Source organism: Ahaetulla prasina, chromosome 2 (assembly GCF_028640845.1).
Source record: "Ahaetulla prasina isolate Xishuangbanna chromosome 2, ASM2864084v1, whole genome shotgun sequence".
NCBI lineage: Eukaryota > Metazoa > Chordata > Lepidosauria > Squamata > Colubridae > Ahaetulla > Ahaetulla prasina.
Genome location: NC_080540.1, coordinates 139,018,308 through 139,045,757, shown reverse-complemented (window position 1 = coordinate 139,045,757; position 27,450 = coordinate 139,018,308). Strand labels below are relative to the sequence as shown.

General features: G+C 39.9%; 1 protein-coding gene across 1 annotated transcript in view; it reads left to right on the top strand.

Moving 5' to 3' along the window:
- The window catches only part of TTYH2 (tweety family member 2), a 78,431-nt gene that overhangs the window by 7,693 nt on the left and 43,288 nt on the right, over window positions 1–27,450 (top strand). The window contains exon 2 of the mRNA XM_058169695.1: window positions 11,533–11,705. Within this exon, the coding sequence (XP_058025678.1) occupies window positions 11,533–11,705 (173 nt within the window). The remainder of the gene's footprint in view (window positions 1–11,532; window positions 11,706–27,450) is intronic.

Here is a 27,450-nt window from a genome sequence, read left to right as displayed (position 1 = left end):
TCTATTTTAAACTTTGGTAACAGACACAGTTCAAAATCTTTGTGAGGAAGTACAAGGGAGAGGCACAAAAGAAATAATCTTTTTAATCGTGCACATCTGCCTGCATTGTATACCCTGATTCCGAATAGTTATAATTTCCAGTTTCCTTACTTCCCCTTTCCTCTGGGCTTTGTCAAACATTCCATCTAATAAACAGGACTGGAGAAAGAATTGTTGTTGTTTTCCCTAAAGCCACCATGAAGGCTCTGCATACTCGGGGTTTTCCTATTCTTTATTGAATCAAGTAAATTTCAGTCTGAATGTCTCCATTTTCAGTATGTAATCCTCATGCAGACCAATTTATGTGAGCTCCTAAATGTCAGATTTCAGGCCCTCTTTTGTGTCACACCACATTTCGGTCTGTTCCAAGCCAATACGTGCATCACTTTGTGTGGTAGGATTTGTATAATGCATTAGCCATTGTTTATTTTAACGATGGTGTACTGAACAAGTCTCAATGGTCTGGCTCACTTTAAATTGTGATTTTATGCATAATGTTAACCCCTGAATTAGAGGTGAAATCCTGAGGTCTCATGTCAATGGTATAACCTCCCAAATTCCAATACTACTGAACTGGAATTTGCAACGCAATGGAAGGTAAAAATTATTCAATACCTAAATAGGAAATAATCATATAAACTTTATTTAACTATAACTGAATACAAATTACTGTCTTGATATTGCCCACTACTTCCAGAATATGGCCATTGAGATGCAATTGAATGCCAAGTGTGGCCCTCAGCTAAGGAGTAGCTGTATTCCTCTCCCATCAGTCTTGGTTTAACAAGTCACATCAGTTGGGTTGATAATGATACTAATCTACAATCAAAGTTGGGAGTCAGTATGCAGATTATATTCCAGTGATACAGTGAATGACATTTCTTCCTTCTTGAGTTATTATTTATTTATTATATTTGTATACCGCCCATCTCCCAAAGGACTCAGGGTGGTTCACAGTCAAAAAAACAACAACAGAAAACATATAATATATAAAAAACAGCTAAAAGAATAGATAGTTAAATTCAATTGATGCTCTAACTTTTAAATACAAATTTAAAACCTCATTTAAACCCCTTTTTTAAAAATTCCAATTTAAAACTACATTCAAGCTAGTCCTGCTCTTCGAAACAGCAACGTCTTCAGCTCGCGGCGGAAGGACTTGAGATCGGGGAGTTGACGAAGCCCCAGAGGGAGCTCGTTCCAGAGGGTAGGGGCCCCCCACAGAGAAGGCCCTCCCCCTAGAGGTCGCCAGCCGACATTGTTTAGCTGACGGTATCCGGAGGAGGCCCTCTCTGTGAGAGCGCACTGGTCGGTGAGAGGCTAATGGTGGCAGTAGGCGGTCCCGTAAATATTAACAAAAAATAGTGCGAATTCTGAGTTTCTTCCTTCTTTACTGAGACTAAGAATAAAAAAGCAAAGGAGGGAAAAGTTATGGCTCAGAATTTATACATTTCATTGGTAGGTTGAGTATTTCATTTAATAGTGCATCATTGTTCTCTTACTGAGATTTGTGGTGACTGTAAGTTTAGGAAAGAGAGAGTGAGTAAGAGATGCTGTTTGGAAAATTGGTCTTGTCCTGGCTGATAATAGATAGTAGTACTATTGCTTTGCTGACCTGGCATTAAAGGGCATCCTGCCAAGTCGAGACTGACCCGCCATTTATGAGCATGTGAAGTTGGTGAGTTGGGAAGGAAGTAGAATGATTTCTTCTTCCTCCCATACTCCTCTGACCTCAGGGTTGGAAATTACCCAAGGAGAAGCATATACTGCCCAAGCTGTGGATTGTTGCCTCATAGAAACCTGGCACTGTTTGGCTAGATTTACGCCAGCAAAGAAGTGAACAATGGTGCATGGCACAGCTGCCCACTCTAGGGGATTTCTGATGTTTGTTTCTCATCTCAAGAGCACTTGATGGTGGCAGGGAAATGTGTATTGCATGCTTTTCATTGCAGGCAAAGGATACAGGCTATGGGGACAGTGGTTGCCAATTACAAGCTCCTGTTCACATGATCAAGCATTCTTTGTGTGCTGCTCTGATTCTGGCAGGCTATTACACTCTGAATATGTCTCTAAGATGTGCATTGATAAAAGTAATGATTAGAACCTTGTAAACACAAATTTTTGTTTTGTTTCATGCACGGTCATAGATCTTCCAGTTCTATCACACCCTGCATGTTGACCCTTTGCAGTCCCAGAACTGGCATTTGATTGGCATGGGCATCTTCTGCAAGTATGTAATTCCATACAGACCTAACTTAGGTTTACTTGTTTACAAAAGCACTTTCTAGAAGAACTGATGTCAGAAAGGGTCTTTACATGCATCCATGAGTATTATTAACCTTGGCCTTGCTGGTCATCTTTCAATTCCAAATACTCTGTATATAGCTATGAAGAATCTATATCAGATGGCAATCTAGCTTTTGGTAGCCTAGCTGGACTTGATACAAGCCCAATTTCCAAGAGATGGTTCTACTTTTGATTCTGGAGCTGAACAATGATTCTAAATTAGCATTCTACGTAATCAAGAGTGTGAGAAATGTGTTTCTGAATAGACCATGGAAATTTCAGACACCACATCTCAGTGATTTTCCTTGGCATTGCCACATCTATACCAACCCTTATCCCCCCCTCCCCAACGGACTCCTTTCATGGATCTTTCTTCTTTTCTGCTGACATGGTTCCCATTCATCTGATAAAGAAAAGATAAAGAAAATAAATGGTTGCATTACAATGGTTTGCAAATGTTCTTTGCTTTAAAATAGAATAGAAGCTGTTCAGAATCCGATGGAATGACTGTTTTTGGATTACTGTCTCTTTACAAAGAAAAAAAAACAAGTTCTGTTTCATAGAAGATTCTTTTCAGTTATTATTAGTTTTTAAAATACCACTGCCAAACTTTTCTAGTTAAGACAGGTGATGAGTGAAGCTGGCAAAATTTATGTTCCAAATCACAGTGTTTAAAAGGTGATTAATACATCTCTATTTCTACCCATCATCTATTTTTTCAAAATACGTTTTATTGAAACATTATCGCCATGCTATGTTAGTCTATGTTCTTTTTTTAAAAAAAATACATTCAGTTATCACTAAAGTACAATGAGATCTTTGTCCCCTTGAAATGTTCTTGCAAATGTAGATTAAAACCCTTCCATCTGGATTTTTTTTTTTTTACTGCCACTTGGATTCTTTTGAAGATGGCCTGAAATATTTTAAAGGGAGGTGGGTTGAATTGAGTGATGTGGATCAAAAGGAAGCAGTCATAAGATTACACATTCTTGATATTTCCTGTTGAGGTTTTCACTCCCGAAGGCCCGAAATATTGCATTGAGCAAGAGAGAGCTTTTGTTCTTCTTTCACGTCGAATTACAAGTTTTTTTCTTGCCACAGAAAGCTGGCTTTTGGTTAATAAATACTTGCGGTTGTTTTATGTTGGGGCTGCATTCTGTGCAAAATATCTCTTCCCTCCCTAAGCTTGCTCTTAACAAATGCCTTTATTGTGTAGGGTCTCCTTTGGCTTCCTTTGTCATCCTGGGTGATGTTTGTGCTTTTAGGGGATTTTGTGCGCCAGTGTGTCTGCGCTTCCCTTCTTCCCTTTGCTCCAGCATTTATCTATTTAATTAGTTATTTAGATTTTAGTATTTTAAAGGGTTTTAAATTTTAATATGTTTTAAATTTTGGCCAGTTTTATAATAAGTTTTTTAATTGTTTATTTTAATTGTATTTTGTTACTGTTTTTATTTTGACTGTACACCGCCCTGAGTCCTTCGGGAGAAGGGCGGTATAAAAATCTAATAAAATAAATTAAAATAAAATAAATAAATAATCTGAAGGTGCTGAATGGGAACCTCAGGTCTCAACACCATCCGACAAAGCATACTTCTGTCCCAATGGGGTCAGAGATGCGTTTTGACAGCAACTAGGTTTCAGCAACAAAAAAACTGCTCTGTGTCCAGAGCAATCCTTGTGATTTAGTTTTAAACAAATTGCCTCGCGCTTGGAGACTCCAGCTTGGCCCCTGTGTCATGCAAGGCTCTCTGTTTGACAGTCTTGGTTGATGAACAGCAGCACCAAAGCCTCTGCAGTCAGTGGAAGAAAGGAAAGCTTTTATTTTTCTTGAGAGAACTGTTTTAATGCATCCATTAATACAATCCCTCTTTGCTACTAGATTAAAGAGTCCAACCGAGTTCAGCGACCAATACATTTAAATAAATAAACAACTAAAATGTTATGTATTTCTTTATTTGGCTAAGAACATCTGGTCCATCTGAATACAGCATTTTGATACTGAGGGCCTGGTGCTGGACGTTGAGTTAACATCTTTATTGAGCTGTCCTTTATATTATATTACAGGGGAATGGCTGAAACAGTAGTGGGTTTCAAAATTTTTTACTACCGGTTCTGTGGGCGTGGCTTGGTGGGCACGGCAGGGGAAAGATACTGCAAAATCTCCATTTTACTCCACTCCAGGGAAGGTTACTGCAAAATCCCCATTTCCTTCCGATCAGCTGGGACTCGGGAGGCAGAGAATAGATGGGGGCGGGGCCAGTCAGAATTTTTACTACCAGTTCTCCGAACTACCGAAAAATTTCTGCTACTGATTCTCCATAACTGGTCAGAACCTGCTGAAACCACCTCTGGGCTGAAGGCTAATTGAAAACAATTCTACACATTAATAAAACCTAAATATTTTCAGAGTGCATTTAAGCAAACAGAGAAGAGCTTGTTTAATTTACCCAAGGTTGTACTCTAGAAAAATAAAGAGAAATTTGCTCTGATATTTGACGAATTGCTTCAACAACGTGTCAAAGAAAAATTGTGACATCTTAAAAGTTCCACTAAGTTCATACAGGGTGAAAGCAGGTCTTTCGGTAGCCGGATTGCAGACTATAATGGCATTAAAGTTCAAATCCAGTGCCCTTCATTGAGATTAGAACAAGTGCACAGTTGGCAGTGTAGAATGACTAACCTCCCAGCAGCTTCGTTCACACTTGCCTAGTTACTGCTATCTTGCGATGATTGTTACCATGGAATATTGTTAGAAATGTTTTGCATGGATACTGCCACTGTTCTATATTGTCCTAAGAGACTTGTAGGGATGGACTGATCATTTTCAGGCTATCACAAATAGGCTTTTTGTAAGTTATACCCTCTAAGGCCCTTCATTCTTCATTGCAAGAGCTGTGGTAGAATGCAATATTACAGGCTAATTCTGCCGACTGCCAGCAGTTCGATTCACGCTGGCTCAAGGTTCATTCAGCCTTCCATCCTTCCTAGGTCGGTAAAATGAGGACCCAGATTGTTGAGGAAATATGCAAATTCTGTAAAGCGTTTAGAGAGGGCTAGTAAAGCATTATGAAGTGGTATATAAGTCTAAGTGCTATTGCTATTATTTTCTCAGTTAATTTTTGTGCTTCGAGCTGAACTATCATTTAGATCTGAAATGAACATTTTCTTTATTTGATTTCTTCCAGGAATTGAAAGTACCCTGCATAGCATTCCCTCTTTCTATTTAAAAAAAAAACATTCAGGGAGGAGAGGGAGAGGTTGGGTTGAGCACAAGCAAATTGTCCAAGGGCTCCAAATGGGTTGGCTATTGTTGGCCTGAGCCAAACCCAACTTGTCAGGATTATAGGTACCCAGTTGCTAAGACAAGTGGTGCCATGTTTTTATGGACTTTCTCTAACATTCATCTGACTCTCTTGGGTGACATATTGCTTTCAAACATGTCATCAGAAAGCATAGCATCCCTAAAGCTACAGGGATACATTTATATGCACAGTGGAAAACATTGTGATTAAAATAGCAACACCTGTGAAGTTGCCATGCACATGTTTTCTGATAATGAAAAGTGAGAAAAAATTCAGATTCAGTGGGTGGGCTCTCAACACTTAGGAAGAACGGTGAACTAAATGTGATAGAATTAAAACTTTCCCACCCTTACGATTTCCGGTAAAATCTTTGTTTCCAAAAATTGCTTTGCTTAAAAAAAATAATTAGCAACCTAACAAGTAAAGACAGAGCCCATCAGATTGGAATGTTTCTATATGCAAGGAGGGATGGAAAACTGGAATTTGTAAAGTATGCCAACTTCCTGACCTTCGAACCTTCCGCCGCGAGCTTAAGACACATCTATTTATTTGCGCAGGACTGGACTAGGATTTTTTAAATTTTTAAATTTTATATTTGGTTTTATATGGGGTTTTATTGTTTATATTTCTATTTTAAACATTTGGCCTATTGAATAAATTTTTTAAATCAATGTTTTATTTTGTATATATTTATGTTTTTATCTGGCTGTAAACCGCCCTGAGTCCCTAGGGAGATAGGGCGGTATAAAAGTATGAACAAATAAATAAATAAATAAATAAATAAAATAAATCTATGGGATATACCCCCAACACTCCAAGTAAGTTTCTGGTTAATTAGGCTATTGGAAAATATTCCTAAAAAGCTCTTGGAAAATCTTTTTCTTTTCTTTTCTGAATACTCCACATCTCTGAAGAGAGGCTTGAAAAACTTGAGTACATATTACAGTCACTATGAGCTGTTGCCCTAAATAGCTTCCAAGTGATTAAGAATCTGCACTTCACCTGTGCTCTTAGAAAGCGTGTGCTACGTTGTAACAGTAAATGCATATATCAGGGCTTTTCAGCCTTGGCAACTTTGAGCCTGGTGGACTTCAACTCCCAGAATTCCCCAGCCAGCTTTGCTAACATAACATAACATATGCACACTTTTTTGACAGTGAAATCATGACAACAAGGCTGAAAGTTTAAGTTTTGAGACATCTAACCTTGCACTGAAACACAAGTGTCACAGTTTCCTTGTATTAACTAATGAAGTCTGGCCCGGTAGTTTAACTGGTGAATATATGGAAAGTTGCTTGCAAAGTCTTCCGAGCTCTTTTTTGGAAGAAAGGTAGTATAAATTCCATTAATGTCCTAAATAGTTTTGATGTAAATATCCTGAACAAGGAAGCATTTGGAAGAGAGTGTAGGAAGCTGCAAAGATGCCCAAGATACTGTCATAAAGTATATCCACTGGGAAGGTCATTAGCCTTAGTAATTTAACAATAAATGAAAGAAAGAAGGCAATGAGCAGTTCATTATTCTCAGCCAGCTAGATTACAGGTAGTCCTCGATTTACAACAGTTCATTTAGTGATCATTTGAAGTTACAACAGCACTGAAAAAAGTGACTTGTGACCATTTTTCACACTTACAACCGTTGCAGCATAACCCCGTGGTCACATGATCAAGATTCAGGCGCTTGGTAACTCAGTCGTATTTATGACGGTTTCAGTGTCCTCTGGTCATGTGATCCCCTTTTACGACCTTTTGACAAGCAACGTCAATGGGGAAGCCACTTACAACTGTGTTACTAATTTAACAATTGCAGTGATCCGATTAACTCTGGCAAGAAAGGCCGTAAAATGGAGCAAAACCCATTTAACAAATTTTTCACTTAGCAACAGAAATTTTGAGCTTTTTGTGGTCGTAAGTCGAGGACTACCTGTACTGTGCTCTGGGGAGTTGCAACCCACATGTCAGAGTGGGCAGGTGTACTTCTTCATTATCCAGTAACTTCTGATACTATAGATCTCTTATTTGTTGCAAAACTAGATTCACCAACCATTTGTAACGTACGAGTAGTGTGAACCTACAATATCTGCATTTCTACTTAAATGCATAATTGGTGCTGATCTTTGATGTCAGCTGTGGCATCTTATCAGCAATATTCCCCAGCAAGCCCTGATGATTCCCATATTGTCAGTTGTAAGCAGTGTCAAATGTGTGTTCCTCCTAGTTGGGGATACTCAGTGTCCCCCTTTTAAGGGAAGTAAGAAGTATACGGTCTATTACAGTCAGTGGGGGGTTTTTAGCCACTATATAGAACAGACTCCCTTAGAGAGCCATCTGTCATCATTCCATGAGACTGCTAAGATAAAAAGTTTTATTCAGGGCCCTTGGAGTTTGATCTTACGGTGTCATAATTGATTATATTGGCAATCTGGTTGTTATTTATTCATTTGATTGTATTATCCTGTGCCTTGATGTATTCTGTTAATTATATACTGTTTTGCTTGATGTCATAAAATATCACTGTATATTATTGCAGATTGGGGAAGGGAGGGGAGGGAGGGAAAAAGAAAGGGAGGAACGAAGGAGGGAAGGAGGTAAATACAGGCAAACCTTGACTTATAACCATTCGTTTAGCAACCATTTGAATTTACAGTAGCAGTGAAAAAAGGGACTTATGACCATTTTCCCCACTTAAAGCTATTGCAGCATCCCCAGGGTCATGTGATTGAAATTCGGACACTTGGGAACTGGCTGATATTTATGATGTCTGCAGTGTCCCAGGGACATGTGATCACCTTTTGCAAAGTTAGTGAGGAAGCCATTAACTTCGTTACTTTGTCAACGTGTCACTTACTTAACAACTGGAGTAATTCATTTAACAAGTGTGGCAAGAAAGATCATAAAATGCAGTGAAACTCATTTAACTGTCTTCCTTAGCAATGGAAATTTTGGGCTCAATTGTGGTCGTATGTCAAGGACTACCTGTAAAGAAATGCAACTTCTATGAAAAAATATAGATCAGGGATTTCCAACCTTGGCAACTTTAAGACTTGTGGGCTTCAACTCCCAGAATTCCTCAGCCAGCTTTGCTTAGTCTTCAAGTTGCCAAGGTTGGAGACCCCTGATATAGATCAAGGTGGCAGGGTGAGGAAAGGACTGGAAATCATCCCTTTGAAAAAATGTTGTGCATGATGGGCCAATCTATTATCAAGCGTACACAGGTAGTCTTCAACCTATGACCGCAATTGAGCCCAAAATTTATGTTGCTAAGTGAGAAATGTTTTGATGAGTTTTGCCCCATTTTACGACTTTTCTTGCCACGTTCGTTAAGTGAATCATTGCAGTTGTTGAGTTAGTAACACAGTTGTTAAGTGAATCTTAATGGTTTCCCCCCATTGACCTTGCTTATCAGAAGGTTGCAAAATGTGTTCATGTGACTCCAGGATACTGCAGCTGTCATAAATGTGAGTCAGTTGTCAAGCATCCAAATGTAAATCGTATAACCATGGGGGTGCTGCAATGGTCATAAGTGTGAAAAACAGTCATGAGTCACTTTTTTCAGTGCCGTTGTAAATTTGAACGGTCATAAAGTGAACCGTTGTAAGTCGAGGACTACCTGTACATTGTGCATAACAGTTTAGTATCTTGTTCAAAGCCTTCAAGAGAAAGTACCGTATTTTTTGGAGTATAAGACTCACCTTTCCCCCCCCCAAAAAAAGAGGGTGAAAATCTGGGTGCATCTTATACTCTGAATGTAGCCTACGACAGAGGTTTCAGAGGCTGAAAGAAGCTTCAGAAAAGAAGCCCCCAAATAGAGCTTCAGAAAAGAAGCTTCCAAACAGAGCTTCAGATGCTTTTTTCCCTGAAGTTCTGTTTTGGAGGCTTTCAGAGGCAGGAAAAAAAAGCAAGGCACAGAGCTCACAACCAAGGAACCTGTTGCTAAAGTTCACCTCTGGGAACAGCTGATTGGGGGTATTCCAGGAGGCCAATCCACCTGCCAATCACCTTTTTTCTTATTTTCCTCCCCAAAAATTAAGGTGTGTCTTATACTCCGGTGTGTTTTATACTCCAAAAAATACAGTACATCAACTGAGTCAAAATGGAGTTTATATATCTTGTATATATTTCCAATAAAAACATGGATGGCAGCAAAGGTTCTGCAAAAAATGGGTAGGCTTTTGGGAAAACTTTTAGACGTATTATCAAATGTTACCTTGGAAAAAAAGGCATGACTCATCCTGCTTTCTGGAACCAACTCTTCTAAAATATAAATTACCAACATTTTAATAATCACAAAAGATAGAAAGAGTTTTGGCTCAACAGATAATAACCGTGTATAGACGCCATATTGTGAGAGAAGGATGTGAGCTCTAACATGGCAGAACGAACTAAGGAACAAATTAAAGATTTATCAGAAGCCATCCTAATTCTTTTCCTGCTTAATTGGGGATTTCATTTACGTTTTAGCACTGCACTTTTCTTAATGTTTATTATGGCCCCTTTGCAATCCTACAAATGCAGAATGGTTTATAACCCAAAAAATTGTTTCACACGGTAAGAGGGGTCCATCTTTCATGTAGAGTGTTTAGCTGGCTTCAGGCATTCTAAATATAGTGTGCTTTCTGCCTGCAAAACTAAAACCACTTCCGTGTTACAGAGTTAACTGGATGGGTTGGAAAACATGTTTAAAAATCAGTAAATAGGCAGTTGCATCACCGCCAGCCATAAAAGGGCCTTGAATTGGCCTATATTTGTGCAGCTATTAATGGTAAAGTTGCCTGAGGCATAATGATCTCTTATAGGAGAATGACACTTCTGTTTAGGCACATAAAGCTTGTAATTAAATGGTCATTTAATTACTTATCCCCAGCAAATAAGACCAGTTCTTATGATTTTGGAAAACAACTGATGATTCTTAATTTTTTTTCCCTTTCAACCACTCAAGTCACAAATAACTGATACAGTTGGGTATACACCTGATAGTGGCTAATATCTCTTTGTGATTTGTGTTTATCACACATGCATATTTTCAAATGTAATGAGCCTTAAGGTCTGCAATATGAACATCTTTTATGAAGACCATGAGTTCAAGTCATGCCTTAACTCTGAAAACCAGCTGGGTGAATTTGGGCAATCACTTTCTCTCAGCTCAACCCACCTAACTAACATAATAACCTAGGTGGTTATTATGTGGAAAATAGGGAGGAGGCAAGGAGAAAAATGTTCTGGATATGTTTGCCACCTTGAGTTATTTGTAAAAATAAGAAAGGCAGGGTAGAAATGAAATGAAATAAAATAAAATAAAATAGTAAAATAAATAAAGTAAAATAAAACAGGATCATTTTAACCTCACAAGTTTACAGGGATTCTTATTTAAGTTCCATGAAATTTAATTTGCCATGTTTGTTTAACTACTGGAGAAGTATATATTAGATGTAGTAAATAAATGGATAGCTATTTAAGTGGATGCTGTAGCAGAATTTAACAATTTAGTTGGTGATTGCCAAATTTTAACTATACAGGTTGGCATGTGGATGAAAATAGATCTTAACACATTCGATCTCTTTTCTGTTCCTTTGCTTTCCAGTAGTTTAAGCAAGACAAATTCCAAGTGAATTTCATTTTAGAAAGGCTAGTTTTAAACTATGCTGTGGTGTATAAGAAGTTCACTTGCTGAATCTTTCTATCCATTCTTTGACCATTTGTTTACAAGAGTCAAGTGATGATAAAAATCAAGTCTTTAGTTCTAAAATTATGGTAAAACCAAAGCTAGAGATTAGCATTAGGGTAGTAGTTCTGGTTCCAGCATCAAATATACAATATGTTTTGACTGGTGGCAGGAAAATGTTTTACTTGTTTTTTTATAAGACAGAAACAGGCTTAAAGAGAGTTCTTCCCTTCTTGTCTCATAGTCCTTGATCCTCTTGGCTCTGACTGGAGTTCTCTTCTTGGGTCTCAACCTGGTTTTCCTTGGCATCTATCTCATCAGCCTATCTTGCTGCAAGAAGGAAGAAGAGTCGGAGACTAAGAAACCCAATTCTTGTTGCATCACCTGGACTGCTGTGGTAGCTGCTCTCATGTGTTGGTGAGTTTTTTCAGCTTGATCTGTAATAAGGGTGTGGGAAAGCTTTGAAAGCTACCTTCAGTGACAGCTTTTAAAAAGTATCCTCTATAAAAAGTTGTAATTCAAGAGCCTTGGTATCCTGAGGGCTGGTTCTTCTCAAGAAGTACAGCATTCAGTTAAACAGTGGGTCCATAGGAAGACCCATTGGTCTTTTATTCTAAATGCTATAAATTCCTGCTGGGTTTCACCTGTTCTTCTTGTGTAATTGTATATGATTGAAAAAAAACCCTGAGAGTATAAAATCTGTGTCCAAGGAAATTTTCCCAAGCTGTCACAGATTTGAAGTTACTGCAAATTAAGATATTGAGTATTATTACTATTGTTTTTCTACTTTTTATTTTTGTCTAGAATGCTAGGATAGATAGTTATTGGGAAAGTAGAGAGTTCATAGCATATTATATACTAAAATTATGTGTTGTGTAAACAAAGAGCTCTGCTTCTTTTCCTCACCTGTTTAGTTTATAGTTCGAAAGGAAAAGAAGTATGACAATGGAATAACCAAGTTGCAAGGGACCTTGGAAATCTTCTAGTCCAACCCCCTGCTCAAGCAGGAGACCCTAAATACCATTTTGGATAAGTCTTTTCTTAAAAACCTCCAGAATTGGAGCATCCACAACTTCTGACAGCAAAGCATTCTACTAATTAATTGTTCTGTCAGGAAATTTCTCATTTCTAGATTGGTTCTTTCCTTAATTAGTTTCTATCCAATGCTTCTTGTCTTGACTTTAGGTGCTTTGTGGCAGCCTCCAAATTATGGAAGATTATTATCATGTCACCCCAGTCTTTGCTTTCATTGGACTAAATATACCCAGCTCCTGCAACTGTTCTTCATATGTTTTATCACCCAGTCCCCTAATCATTTTTGTTGTTCATTATGTGGCATAATATCATTATGTGGCAATCACATGCTATGAGCTCAGTACAAAGAAACAAGATGAAGTTTCACTTCACGTCAGCTACTATACAGGTAGTCCTTGACTTATGATCCAGTGGAGAAATCTGAACCGATTTGCTACTGGTGCGCTGGCTGCGCATGCACAGTGCGCACCAAAAGGAGCCTTGGGAAGGTAAATAGAACAGTTGGGGGGGAATCAGCTGTAGCGCGTGAGCTTGGGAACCTTTTTTTAACTTTTTAAAAGAATTTTTTACTCCGGAACCGGTAGTAAAAAATGCTTTAAAAAGGTAAAAAAAAAATGGTTCCGACGATCACAGCTATGGAGCGCGATTGTCAGGATCTTTTTAAAAACTTTTTTAAAGCATTTTTAACTACTGGTTGCAGAGAACCGGTAGTAAAAAAAATGCTTTAAAAAAGTTTTTAAAAAGGTTTCCAAGCTCATAGCTGTGATTGTTAGAACCTCTTTTTTTAACCTTTATAAAGCATTTTCAGCTGTGATTGTTAGAACCTCTTTTTTTAACCTTTATAAAGCATTTTTTACTACCGGTTCCAAAGAACCGGTAGTAAAAAATGCTTTAAAAGTAAAAAGAAGTTCCAAAGATCAGCTGAACGACGCGGGATTATCAGAATTTTTTTTTTTTACCTTTTAAGCATTTTGTTTATTACCGGTTCTCCAAAACCAATAGTTAAAAATGTTTTAAAAAGTAAAAAAAAAAAAAATTCGACGATCGGCATCACTCAGCTGATCTTTGAAACTTTTTTTACTTTTTTTACTACCAATTCGGCGAACTGTCCTGAACAGGTAGCATTTCACCTCTGCTATGACCACATTGGCATGAAACATCCATTGCTAAGTGATGCAGTCATTAAGTGAGTTATCATGTGTCCAAATCTAATTTTATGATCTTTTCTCCAATGGTCATTAAGCAAGTCCAGTTTCCCCCATTGCTTGTTAGAAGCCAGCTAGAAAGCTCACAATTGGCCATCACATGACTCTAGGATGGGCACTTGCAGTTGATAAGTGTCAGTTGCTAAGTGCCCAAACCACAGTTGTGACTGTGGGGATGCTGCAACAGTTGTAAGTGCAAGAACCATAGTTGTAAGTCACTTATTTCAGTGCTGTCATAGTTTGAACTGTTGCTTCATGAATGGTTGTAAGTCAAATAATACCTATATACTGTAGGTCTGGCAACTGAACAAAAACTTACTGTGTTTCTGATGAAGAAGTAAACATTTGTTCCATTAAATCCATGCTTTTATCATTAGTGAATATGTAACCATATTGTCTTCTGCTGGTTGTTTTGAACCTGGCTAGGTGGCTCAGTGGCTAAGATGCTGAGCTTGTCGATCAGAAATGTCGGCAGTTCGAATCCCTAGCATAGGTCTCCTGCGTGAGCAGGGGGTTGGACTAGATGACCTCCAAGGTACCTTCCAACTCCTGTTACTATTTGTTTGAAGGTTCTTCTCCTGGGATTCATGACTTTATATTGTATCTCCAAGTCATTTAAGCTTTTGCTTCATTATTTGTTTGGTATCTAGTATTTCATGATTTGTCTTTGCATTCTAAGGTATTCTTAACTTTTTTTCTACAACCACATAATTCAAAAACTATTTTTTTTTCCATTCAACTTTCCTGGTGGTCCAACTTTCAATGAAGGCCTTGATAGTGCATGGCTTTGTTGTCAGTGCATATCTCCTCATTTTAATCTTTTGAGTAGATCTATCATACTATTTCTCCCTAGCAGCAGATGCCTTTTTATTTCATGGATAAAGTTATCATCCTCTTTAGCAAGAAAGACAAAAATCTATTTCTTTAGCAAGAAGGACAAAATCTATCTCTGCCTATTTGTATGGGCTTGGCTTTGTAATAATGTACTTCTTTTAATATTCAGAAGGGGACTGACTTTTTTAGTCTCCTCTTTCTCCTTTAACAAAAGACTTCTTAAGCATCAAAGCGGTATTACTAGCATACCTGATGCTATTAAAGTTTCTTCCTAGAATTTTAATTTGAAATTCCATTTCCTGTACTCCAGTATTTGTGTGATGTTTATTTCATTTATATGCAGAATTTAAGGGGGCAACAAAACAATGTCAGTGCACACCTCCATTAATTTCGGAATATTTATTTGCTCCATATTTTCTTTGATTGCTTCCCAATCAGCCTATACATTGTTCAATAGACAGATGTGATCCATTGATACCATCCTATTTTTAACAGTTCTCAGTGATACCTTGTGATCTACGCAGTTACAAACAAATGAAGCAATAAATACTCCTTTTGTGAACTCCTTTTGTGCCTTTTCCATTATCCATCAAAGGTTAACAATGCGATCTCAAGTGTCCCCTACCAACCCTGAATCTGGTTTCTGCCTCTAGTAGTTCTTGTTCCATACGCTATAGATACCCTAGCAATATTTTTCTTTGTGCTTGTGCCTGTTTTAAAGTTTTTTTTTATTTTTATGTTTTTGTGAGGATGCTTTTCAGAAAGGTAATTGTACATGCCACAAGTTTTGATCACCAAGAAGTAAGTGGTCCAAGAAATAATATTTATCTTGGGCATCTGACCTGAAAAATGAGCTCATCCATTTATACTCTTGATGGTGATAATCAATTCACCACAATCAGTGCTTTCAAAGAGCATTGAGCAATTGTCTTCCCAATTCTATACATGAAATGATAATAATGGTTCACCTCACTGTCTTTCTGTTAGCCAAGTGCTTGATTACCTTCTCCCTGCCACCCATCATTGGCTTCACTTCCATTCCTGACTGAGAGAAGAAGGTCCATTTGTAGGTGCCCCAAAGCTTCACACATAATTCTAGGTTGCTGAGAAGCCTAGTGTGCTCCAATATTCATCTCCCTTGTAGCAAATTCCAAGAGGCTAAAGGAAATAAACAATAAAGGAATCTGTTTTACTTTTTCTTCCAAAGGGATGGCATAATTGGTTTGCATGTAGGCTCTGAATTAGAGGAGAATGAAAGTGGGAGCCTCAGGAAAGAGAGATTATATCTTCATCTCCTGGACTTGAAAATAACCATCTCAACGTTTCCTGTCTGTGTGAGACCGTCTTTACTATCCTTCTGAATGAGAGACGGTTATGGTCATAGACACTGCACATGATAGGAAATCTTATCCTCATGATTAATTTAAAACAAGATATGAAAATGGGCAAGTGATCCCATCAATCCTTTGATAAAGCTAAGTGGTTAAACCAGGGATATTTCATAGAATTGTCCGTATAAATAGGACTTAGTCTTCTTCAGTACTTGAACATCCATAACAGTTTAAAGTTGGAAATGGACAACTGAATTCTGTTTCGTTCTGTTTAGAAATATGAGGGAAAAGAAGATTTTCAAATGTTACACTACATGTCGTGCAAGATCAAGGCATATTTTACCATCTTATAAACAAGACTATTTTTCATCCTAAACTTACATAGAGATGGGGGTCAAATGTTGCTTTCTAAATTGTGGTTCAAGGCCAAGTGTATGCATATGCAAACAACAGCACCTTCCAGTGCCTTTTGATAGTATCGTTCTGTTTCTTTTGTACTGGGTCAAGTGTAAACGTAAAACATTGACCAGCTGATCTTATCTTTACTCAGCAACATATAAATTGGTGCCTCTATGCCTTCCAGGTTTGTCACTGATAAAGACACCTGAGTCATACATTGTCAAAAGGCATCTAGTTCAAATTAGCTACAGCAAAAGCTAATGGTTAGGAGGAATTGAACAAAGTCCAGACAGAAATAAGACAATTGTATGTCTTCTCCCACTCAACCCCTGATCAACCTGGTTCTGCTAAACCACTTTTGCAACTTTCTTGATGAAAGCAAACAAATGATGAAACACAGACAATGGAAGTTCATTTGTTACTGCTCATTGAACTTAATGAGTGTTTCTGTTCCTTTTTTTAATTAACCTTGTTTGTATTCCTTCCCTGTATTATCTGTTGTCCGGAGTGGCATTATACTTTACAGTAAAGCAGAATACAGAAACCCAGGATGAAAGAATCATGGAAGAGTGATGCACTTTGCAAGTAGTGGCAATCCACGTAAAGAAAAAATGTCTTCTGGATATGTTTAGTTACTTAACAGTTGTCATCTCTTAAGTAGCAAAATGGCTAGGCCTGGCTAAGGTTGATGGGAGTTGTAGTCAAAGCTTCACGTTGGGGAAGGTCGGTAGGTCTTTTGTGAAATTACATAAAGTGGCAAGAATTGTCCACTTTCATGGAAAGCTGAATTTTTGATGTTCTGTCTGACATTTCCTCCACATCACCAATCAGAAATAACCACTTTTTAAATGGTGCATGTGCAAGCTTAAGAAAAGCCAAAACTTTAATGATTGATATATTAGAGAAAATAAAGGCCCTGCTCTTTCATCATTGAATTTTTTTTGTTTTTAAGGACTTCATTTCTATGTTGCCCTGTTCCAAGCAGATTTGGTGTTTCAATTGTTAATCACATTTTTGCATTAAAAACTGATAAATAGATATGCCCTAAATGTATCTTGCTATTTGAGACTTTCAAAGAGTAGCTGGCTTCATACATTGCCATGGATTATTCTGACTATGTTTACTGAGTAATCACAGTGCCCAAATTTATATATTAACCGCTCAGGGTTGATTCTTATTGGAGCAGCAGATAAAGCCTGTAAACATTAAAGTTGTGTGAAAACATGCACCCAATAACATCTTAAATCAAAATCAAACAAACTATGGGGTAGTTGAGCACAGTAAGTAAACCAGGCCAGTCAAGTTACTTGTGGCTTTTATTGCTAATGTTTTGGTTTTTATTCTGTTTAAGAACTCGCAATATTAGAAATAGGCATTCTGTTTCACCATCTGGCTAAGCTTAGCAACAAACACAGAGGAAATGACATCCACATATATGCTTCGTATATTTCCTTCCATGTGTTTTCTGATGGGTTTCCATTGAATTCTGCTGGTTGCTCTTCTATAAACACTGTTCCCAATTAGATCATTCAGTTACTTGTTCGAAGGCTTACAAGGATTTTAGTGCTTAATTGCTTGAGAGTCATCTGAGCCTCCCAAGGTGAAGGCGGGTTCCCCACCCCCACTCTAATTCTCTTTGCTGAATAGAACTATCTGTATTTAGGAATAAACATAATGATTAAACCAGCATGCTCTTCCCATGACTTGCTTCCTTCTCCAGAACAGAGGCACGTGATTTCCAGACCTTCGGGCTGATTAAAAACTGTATTTATTTATTTATTTTTATTTTATTTATTTGTCACAACAGTATATATAAGCATAAGCATGAAATAACTATGCAACATATAAGCATATATAAATAAGCATAAGCATGAAATAACTATACAAATTGGATACAATCAAAGGGAACATTAGGACAGGAACGATAGGCACGCTGGTGCTCTTATGCAAAACCATCTCCATGGAATCGGATAAATGTATGAACTTCGAACAAATAAGATGGGGAGGAAGCAAAGAAATAAAATACCCAAGTACTTTTGAGTTCCCTAGGGTGTCTTGATTGCAGCTGCTTAGTGTAAGGCGTTGAATACCAATAGCTGGAAGTCTGGTTCTTTGACTTTTAAATGAACAGCAAAAGCAGTCTGAATGAAGTTATACATATATATGCCATATACCTAACTCTGTCTTTTTGCTTGCCACATGCTTGGAAACATCAGTGGGAAGTCTTGATATTTGATCAAACTGAAACTTGTATTTGGCATGAAGTTCCATTGACTTGATACGTTAGATTTTAAATGATACATTGCTTTATAACATGCTATCACAGTTTGTTTTCCTTTTGTTTTTGAGCTGGTTGTTGATTGTTTAATGTTTGTTTATTTACTCTATGGAGATGAAAATCACAAGGGTTTTTTTAGTTTCATGTTTACTCCCTAACCTACTTAAAATTGAGTAAACAGTTGTTATATCTAGGTTACAGCTATCCAGATAACCATTAGATGGCAGCAAAAAATATATATAGACATATTAATGTTTTGCTGCTACCTAGTGGTCACCTGGAGTTTTGCAGTCCAAGTATAAGATTCAGACTTGCCTTTCTGCATGTAATGTGTGGATGACCTTGGGGGACAAAGAGAAGAGATGTTGCCTAAGAAACAGACAATAAGGCTGACTTAATAATCAGAGAAAGAAACAGGAAAGAACTGCCTAAGTGGATAAAAGAGAAGTGTGGTGGGAAGTTTGTACTTTCAGACTTACAAAAGTCTGTTAATGTATTTCTACAATAAAGTAGAATTAGTTCATCTAGTTGTGTTTTCTGACTGATTTATCAGGGAGAGCTGATATAAATCTTGCAAGTCTACCTAATCCACCAGCTATCATATAACCATCTTCCCTTAAACGGGAAGGTTGGAGACCAAATGAAAATTATCCAATACAGTTGGGCAATGGGCTGTTAAGTAGGTGAGCCGTTGCCTCTTTAAAAGATAGTGGAACCATCCCCATCTCAAGGAAGAATTCACACCATTAGCCAACCATGAGGGGCATGGATCTAATGCACAAATAAGCAAGCTGTGCATTAGTCACAAGCACCCTGCCTTGTGTCATCAGGAGTAAGCTTCTCCTAGATCAGTGATGGTGAACCTTTTCGACATTGAGTGCCAAAAAGGTCGCACGGAAACATCGCACGCGCACGCTCATCGGGGCCACACTCCGAAAAAGCCAAACTTCTGGGTTCTAGTGCGCATGCATACCCAACAATCAGCTGGCCAGCGCACATGCGCAAACTAGTTTTTGGCGTTGCCACGTGTGTGAAGGACAGCTGATTGCCCTGCACGCATGCGCGCCAGAAACCTTAAAGACAAGGAGGGACGCCTGCGCGTGCCAGGCAACATGGTTTCATGTGCCACTTTGGGCATGTGTGCCATAGGTTTGCCATCATGGTCCACACGATAACCAAGCCACACTGAACTCCAGCCACCACTGTAGGACCTGCTCCAAGGCTAGTCTCCAATTTGGAGCAGAATCAAGAGCTGTCCAGCGTTTTCCTCACACCAAACTTGCCGATAAATTTCCAAGTCGGCTTTTCCCAGGAGGGCCCTGTAATGATATGTGGGAATGATCTTGACCACGGGTATCAAACTTGATGGTGTCACATATCGTGATTTTTTTGCCTTTGAAGAGCTGGGATGGGTGTGGCCTGTGCATGATGCATCTCCTTGCTGCGTGACTACAGCCCTGCCTGAGCTGCTAGAGGTGCTTGCCGGGGTGGTGGTTGAGATTCCCAGACTTTTAGTCATGGGGGATTTCAACTTGCCATCGGCCGGCTTGTCATCGACGGTAGCTCAGGAGTTCATGGCCTCCATGACGGCCATGGACCTGATTCAAGTAACTGATGGCCCTACACACACGGGGGGAGGCACACTAGATCTGATTTATATCTCTGGACAGTGGATTAATGATCTGGAATTAGGAGATTTAGTGACGGAACCGGTGTCATGGTCGGATCATTTTCTCCTTCGCCTGGACTTTTGGACTGCTGCTCACCATCGCAGGGAGACGGACCCAATTCGTTGGTTCCGTCCCAGGCGCCTGATGGACCCTGAGAGGTTCCGGACGGAGCTTGGGCCGTTCCCTGAGGATCTTGCCCACGGCACGACTGAAGAACTAGTTGCAGCCTGGGAACGGGCCGCGACTGGGGCTTTGGACCGTGTCGTGCCTTTGCGGCCTCTGACCCGGCGTAGATCTCAATTGGCTCCTTGGTTCTCTGAGGAGCTGAGAGAGATGAAGCGTCGGAGAAGACGCCTAGAGAGTACTTGGAGGTCTAGCCGTTCCGAGGCTGATCGGACACTAGTGAGATCTTTTACTAAGACCTACTTAGTGGCAATGAGGGAGGCGAAACGTTCCTACGTTTCCACCCTCATTGCATCGGCAGATAACCGCCCGGCCGCCCTGTTTCGGGTGACCCACTCCCTCCTTCACCAGGAGGGGCGGGATGATCCCCTGCAGGGATGTGCTGAGGAGTTTAACGGTTATCTATACGATAAAATCGTTCAGCTTCGGGATAGCTTAGACCAAAATTGCGATGATCCAAGTGGGATGATGGAGACACGTCTTGTTGAGGTTGTTTGGGATGAGTTTGAGTTTGTGGCTCTCGAGGACGTGGACAGGTTGCTGGGGAGGTTGCATGCAACCACATGTTTACTGGACCTGTGTCCTTCCTGGCTGGTGCTGGCTACCCAGGAAGTGACACGAGGCTGGCTCCAGGAAATTATAAATGCTTCATGTTGGAGGGGGTTTTCCCCACTGCCTTGAAAGAGGCGGTGGTGAGACCCCTCCTCAAGAAGCCTTCCCTGGACCCAGCTATTTTGGGAAATTATCGTCCAGTCTCCAACCTTCGCTTTGTGGCGAAGGTTGTAGAGAGTGTGGTTGCTTGGCAGCTTCCCCAGTACCTGGATGAAGCTATCTATCTAGACCCGTTCCAGTCCGGCTTCCGGTCTGGACATAGTACGGAGACAGCTTTGGTCGCATTGGTAGATGACCTCTGGAGGGCCAGGGATAGGGGTTGCTCCTCTGCCCTGGTTCTATTAGATCTCTCAGCGGCCTTTGATACCATCGACCATGGTATCTTGCTGCACCGGTTGGAGAGCTTGGGAGTGGGAGGCACCATTTATCGGTGGTTCTCCTCCTATCTCTCCGACCGGTCGCAGACGGTATTGACAGGGGGGCAGAGGTCGACTGCGAGGTGCCTTACTTGTGGGGTGCCTCAGGGGTCGATTTTCTCGCCCCTCCTGTTCAACATCTACATGAAGCCGCTGGGTGAGGTCATTAGTGGTTTCGGGGTGAGTTACCATCTGTACACTGACGATACGCAGCTGTACTTCTCCACCCCGGATCACCCCAACGAAGCTGTCGAAGTGCTATCCCGGTGTCTGGAAGCTGTACGGGTCTGGATGGGGAGAAACAGACTCAAGCTCAATCCCTCCAAGACGGAGTGGCTGTGGATGCCGGCACCCCGGTACAGTCAGCTGCAGCCGCGGCTGACTGTGGGGGGTGAGTTATTGGCCCCAATGGAAAGGGTGTGCAACTTGGGCGTCCTCTTGGATGGGCGGCTGTCGTTTGACGATCATTTGGCGGCCGTCTCCAAGAGGCTTTTTACCAAGTACGCTTGGTTCGCCAGTTGCGCCCCTTCCTTGACCGGGATGCCTTATGCACGGTCACTCATGCTCTTGTCACTTCCCGTTTGGATTATTGCAATGCTCTCTACATGGGGCTGCCCTTGAAGTGCACCTGGAGGCTGCAGCTAGTCCAGAATGCAGCTACGCGGGTAATAGTGGGAGCAACCCATTGCTCCCATGTAACACCAATCCTGCGCAGTTTGCACTGGCTTCCTGTGGTCTTTCGGGTGCGCTTTAAGATTTTGGTTACCACCTTTAAAGCGCTCCATGGCTTAGGGCTCGGGTACTTACGGGACCGCCTGCTGTTACCCTATGCCTCCCACTGACCCGTACGCTCACACAGAGAGGGACTTTTCAGGGTGCCGTCCGCCAGACAATGTCGGCTGGCGGCCCCCAGGGGCAGGGCCTTCTCTGTGGGAGCTCCTACGCTTTGGAACGAACTTCCCCCTGGTTTACGTCAAGTGCCTGATCTTCGGATTTTTCGCCGTGAGCTGAAAACACATCTATTTATTCAAGCGGGACTGGCCTAATTAAATTTTAATCTGGGGTTATTTATATTTTTAGGGTTTTTTAAACTATTTAAATGTTTTAAATTTTTTTAAATTTTTGGCCATTTTTTAATATGTTTGTTTTAGTCTTGTTTTAATTTATATATTGCACTTTTTATTTGGCTGTACACCGCCCTGAGTCCTTCGGGAGAAGGGCGGTATAAAAATCGAATAAATAAATAAATAAATAGCCCATGGGCCACCAGTTTGACACCCCTGATCTTGACAGACAGAGCACAGGGTTAGATAAAAAGCAACTGAACCCACAGCAGGAATGTGGGTGGAGCAGGAGGCTCAGAATGTGGGTGGGACAAGAGGACTCCCCAATTTTTTAGGCTGCAAAGGAAACTGGGAGAAATATTCTTTCAGATTTGCAAGATGTCACCCTTACAAGGTAGACCAGACAAGAAACAACACCAGATGAGCTAATTTTATTTTATTGAAAAGTTATATTCACATAATATCATTTCCAATATAAGGAATGTATTGCAGTCGCTAAAGGAGAGGCTATGGTGTTTAAGGCCTTCCAGAAGAAGAAAAGAGTCAAGGTCATTCATATTACTTGAGTTAATGCATTTCCTAAATTTATAGGTCTGACTTCTAGCCCAAACTGCTTGCATCTCACCTGGAGGAGGGATTCTGAATAGGTTCTTTCTAGACAATTAGAAACCTGCCTGATTAAGAGTCGCTCACTTAAGCTCCCCCTACACTGTAGTGGGATTTATAAATTGTGTCAGGAAGCCAAGTGGTAACAAATACAGTGACCTCAAAATAGGTGCAATACTGTGTATACAATCCTGCCTTTAATCTGTATCTCTGGTTTTATTTGAATGTAATTTTGAATGCATATTGAAAATTGAATAAATTGTAACTTGCAATAATGTAATAGAAGAGTATGTTTTGATTAAAAAAAAACCACACTGGATGTGTTCAGAGTCAGAACAAAAATTAAACTTGATATAAGATACTTTAGATCAGTGGGAGGTGGGGGTAGAAAGGAGAACTGGGCTGCATTAGCAGTAGGCCGCCACACACACATGGATGGTGGGACATGTGTGCCGGCCCACCACTCGCCAGCCCACTGCTCACGTGCCCTGGTTTCAAATAGGCCATGGCCCAGTGGTGGGCTGCAGCCCAGGGGTTGGGGACCCCTGCTTTAGATGACATTAATTAATTACATTTAATATGATTACTTCCAAGTTCTTTTAATTATTTTGCCTAATTAAAAAGTAACTTTTGTTGGCTCTTTGGGCTTTGTTTCGGAGGGCCTATCTGTTTCCTTATGATTGCAGATTATATGTTTCTGGGATGACATTACTTTAAAATATAAAGTACCGTATTTTTTGGACTATAAAATGCACCGGTGTATAGGACGCACCAAGATTTCGAAGAAGTAAGTAAGAAAAAAATAATTTGCCCTCCCCTGGTCCCCAGGATCACTCTGTAGGCCTCCCAAAACCTCTGCATGGCCCGTTTTTTGTAAAAATGGGGGAGGGCAAAAAGGTCCCCATTTTTCACAAAAACGGGGGCATTTTTGCCCTCCCCAGCCCCCAGGAACACTCTACAGGCCTCCCAAACCCTCTGTGTGCCCCATTTTTTGCAAAAACGGACCCACTTTTCACAAAAATGGGACGAGTGGGGCGGGGCTTCGAGAGGCCAAAAATGGCTGTATTTGGTGTGTAAGATGCACCAACATTTCCATCCTCTTTTAGGGGGGGAAGTGTGTCTTATATTCCGAAAAATATGGTAATTATAGTAGAAAAGAGAGCCAACTAATTTTTCCCCGGGGGAGGGGATGGTGGAAGAACAGAATTTACTCCTCTGGTTAAAAATTGCCTCAGTAAGTATCCTATGATTGACCATGATTTTTTTATTATATGTCACTGACTCTGCGCGTGTGGGACGTTATATGTCATTGCCAGCATGTGAGTTGCATTAACCAAATGGATAGGCCATGCCTTGTAGCGTCTCCAAGCCAATATTGCTTGTTTTTTGTGGAAGAGTAGAGAGGAGCTGCCAGGGATGCTTTCTATAATGGTCTGTAATCTCCTACAACATACTTCCACGCGGAAGCCTTAAAACAATGTTCCACGTGGGGAATGTAATTCAAAGCTGGCATCAATGTTTAATGAGCAGGAGATAAACATAGCCATAGCTGAATACTCTTCTGTACAGTTCAACTGGAGAAATGCACATCAGCGTTTAAAAAGTGCAGCCCATCTGAAACAGGGAAACCATTAAAAAATAAAAGGAAAGTTGGCAAGCATGAATCATTTTTATTGGTTAAGGCATCAAGGATAGTTGAACAGGAGTCACAAACTAAATAGCTTTCCCGTATAATCCTGCTAAGTAATTAACAATGACATTCACCCTCCTGCATTTCCTCTGTCTTCCTAAGCAACCAAGTTTTTTTTCAGAAGCTTTGGACTTTTCTTTCTCTTCTGCACTTCTCCCAAGGAAACTAGAAAGTGTAAGGTTACACTGTTAAATTAGCTGCAATAGGTTTTTTTTTTAAAAAAATAGGAAAATTGTAAAGAAGATTTAGAAACTTGCCAGACTTTATCCCCAGACAAATCAACAGAAAACACAATACGCTTGATGTCTTCTTCTGTAAAGTCTCTGTTTGAAAATGGATGTGTGTAATTATAACCATCTTGTGCATAGCAAACATATTTTCTGGGATAATTCTTTAATCAATAGAATTATTTAATTCATCCAGTCTATTTTGAGGCTTTTACTATCTACACATTAGTTGTTAGTAATAAGACATTTTTGTTTTATCTTCTATTCTTTTCAGTGGTGGATTTACCTCAGGTCACTTAAAAGTGAAAAGTGAAAAAATGCTTTCTAGTATAGTACAAAAGGACTTGTTCTTATTCTAAAGGCACTTAAACATTCATGAACTCAGCTTTACAACACTGACAGACACCTTATAATAATAACACAATCCACATAATATCATAATATACCATAATCCAGGCTGGAGAAACCCCTCATCCAGAGAAATCCCTCAGGGAAAGATAAATGTAGACAGTTGAAATTTGAAATGTTTATATCATTTACATCCCAGACTTGTGCAAAAGCAAGCATGCATGAAATCAGTGTTTTAAAATGTCTGAAACTCTGCACAGGTTGAAGTGCTTAAATTGCTGTGTTCATTTGCCATTTCATGGCAGTTTTGTTATCCGAACCCTATGCAAATTATTAAAAATTAATTTGAAACTGAATTCTGATAAAGTTAATAATGCTTTGGGACATTGCTTATTTGCTTTGCTGGCTGAGGAACTCTGGGAGTTGAAGTTCACAAGTCTTAAAAGAGCCAAGTTTGCAGACCCCTGAAATAGGCATTCAGTGAAACATACAATCAGACCAGAAATGCCTAAACCTTTGCATGCAACTCTATAAAAACAAGCACTGATGCTAATGAACTATTGGGAGCAGAGGGATATAAAGTCAAAGTGTTGCTTATGACCTTTAAACCCTTATGTTGGCTTAGAGCCAGGTTACCTACAGAACCATCTTCTCTCCATTATATCAGCCCGCACCTGTTCAGTCAGGGGAAGTATTTGCAGACCAGGGTAGCTAAAGAACTCTGACTGCTGGGGTCCAGGAATAGAGCCCACTCTGTGGAACATTGCCCCCCCCCCCAGAATTGAGGTAGACCCCTATTCTCCTGGCCTTCTGAAAAGGTGTGAAAGGGGCCGGTTTAGCTCACGCTGGTAAAGCCTGTTATTAAGAACACAGTAGCCTGCAATTACTGCAGGTTCGAGCCCGGCCCAAGGTTGACTCAGCCTTCCATCCTTTATAAGGTAGGTAAAATGAGGACCCAGATTGTTGGGGGGGCAATAAGTTGACTTTGTAAAAATATACAAATAGAATGAGACTATTGCCTTATACACTGTAAGCCGCCCTGAGTCCTCGGAGAAGGGCGGGGTATAAATGTAAACAAAAAAAAACAAACATGACTCTGTGGCCTCTCGTGGGGCTTACAGAGGAGCAAATAGCTAGTAGGGTAAGTACCACTGCCTTTTCATTTCTACCATTACATTTTAATCATCCTTGCCTCTTTTAGGGGCAGCGTGATGGCTCAGTGCTAGAAAGCCGGCAGCCCAGGTTTGAGATCCGAGCTCCATGCGACAGGCATCATTGAAGTTTTACCAAAAAAATATTTTTCACCCAAAGCAATTTTTTTTTGCAAATTTTCATAATTCTTCATAACAAAAAAGGTGGGGTGTTTTTTTTGGGGGGGGTGGCTTTTTAGCCTCAATCTCTCAGCGTTTGGATGCAAGCCAAATACTCATTTATAAGTAGTGGGAATGAAATGAGGTTGACCATCCTCTGTTGAATTAGCTGGGAATTTCATTTGTCCCCAATTTGATCCAAATGTTTTGGACTTCAATTTTCAATTCCTTGCTAGCTGGAAAGTATGGGAGTTGAATCCAGAAAAGCTGAAATATTGTAGACATTAGCCCTTATCTAAATTGTAAACTTACTGAAAACTGTTTAGGTTGTAAATTGGCAAGGTCCTACATTTACAATATCTATTAACTTTCAGTGACTTAAAAATCCTTGGACTGAAAAGTGTATGTTCTCTTTATAAGAAGGCACCTGAAATAGACCAGCAAATTGCTTGTGCCTTTTTTCCATCTATTTTGCAGTGTCTGCAGTTTGTATTGGATATGTCATATGTTCAATTCTTTCCGTTTTAAAAGCATCTTACAAAGGAATAGAACTGAAACCTGCCTTAGAGTAGATTGCCTTACATAATGCCTATAAATGGATACAGTGGATATAAATGCCAATAAATCCCAAAGCTGGAAGCTGATCCACAGGCAGGTTTTAGAATATTCTTTACACAAAAATAGTTTCATGGGTGAGCAATCCATTGGCTATAAGTTTACCTACCCAAAAGGCTACATGTGTACATGCATCACTTATGTGTGCTCATGTACTAGGGATATGAGTTGAATTGTCCTGAATGAGTAACACCCCATTAGGAACATAGAGCAACTAGGCAAGAGTGCTTGAAGCTGAGATGGTTGTATTGAGCATTTTGGAAATGGGTTGGGTTGGTTTTTGCTCAAAAACAATGGTTCTCCTAGAAGGGGTAAGACAACATCTATTCACTCTAGATG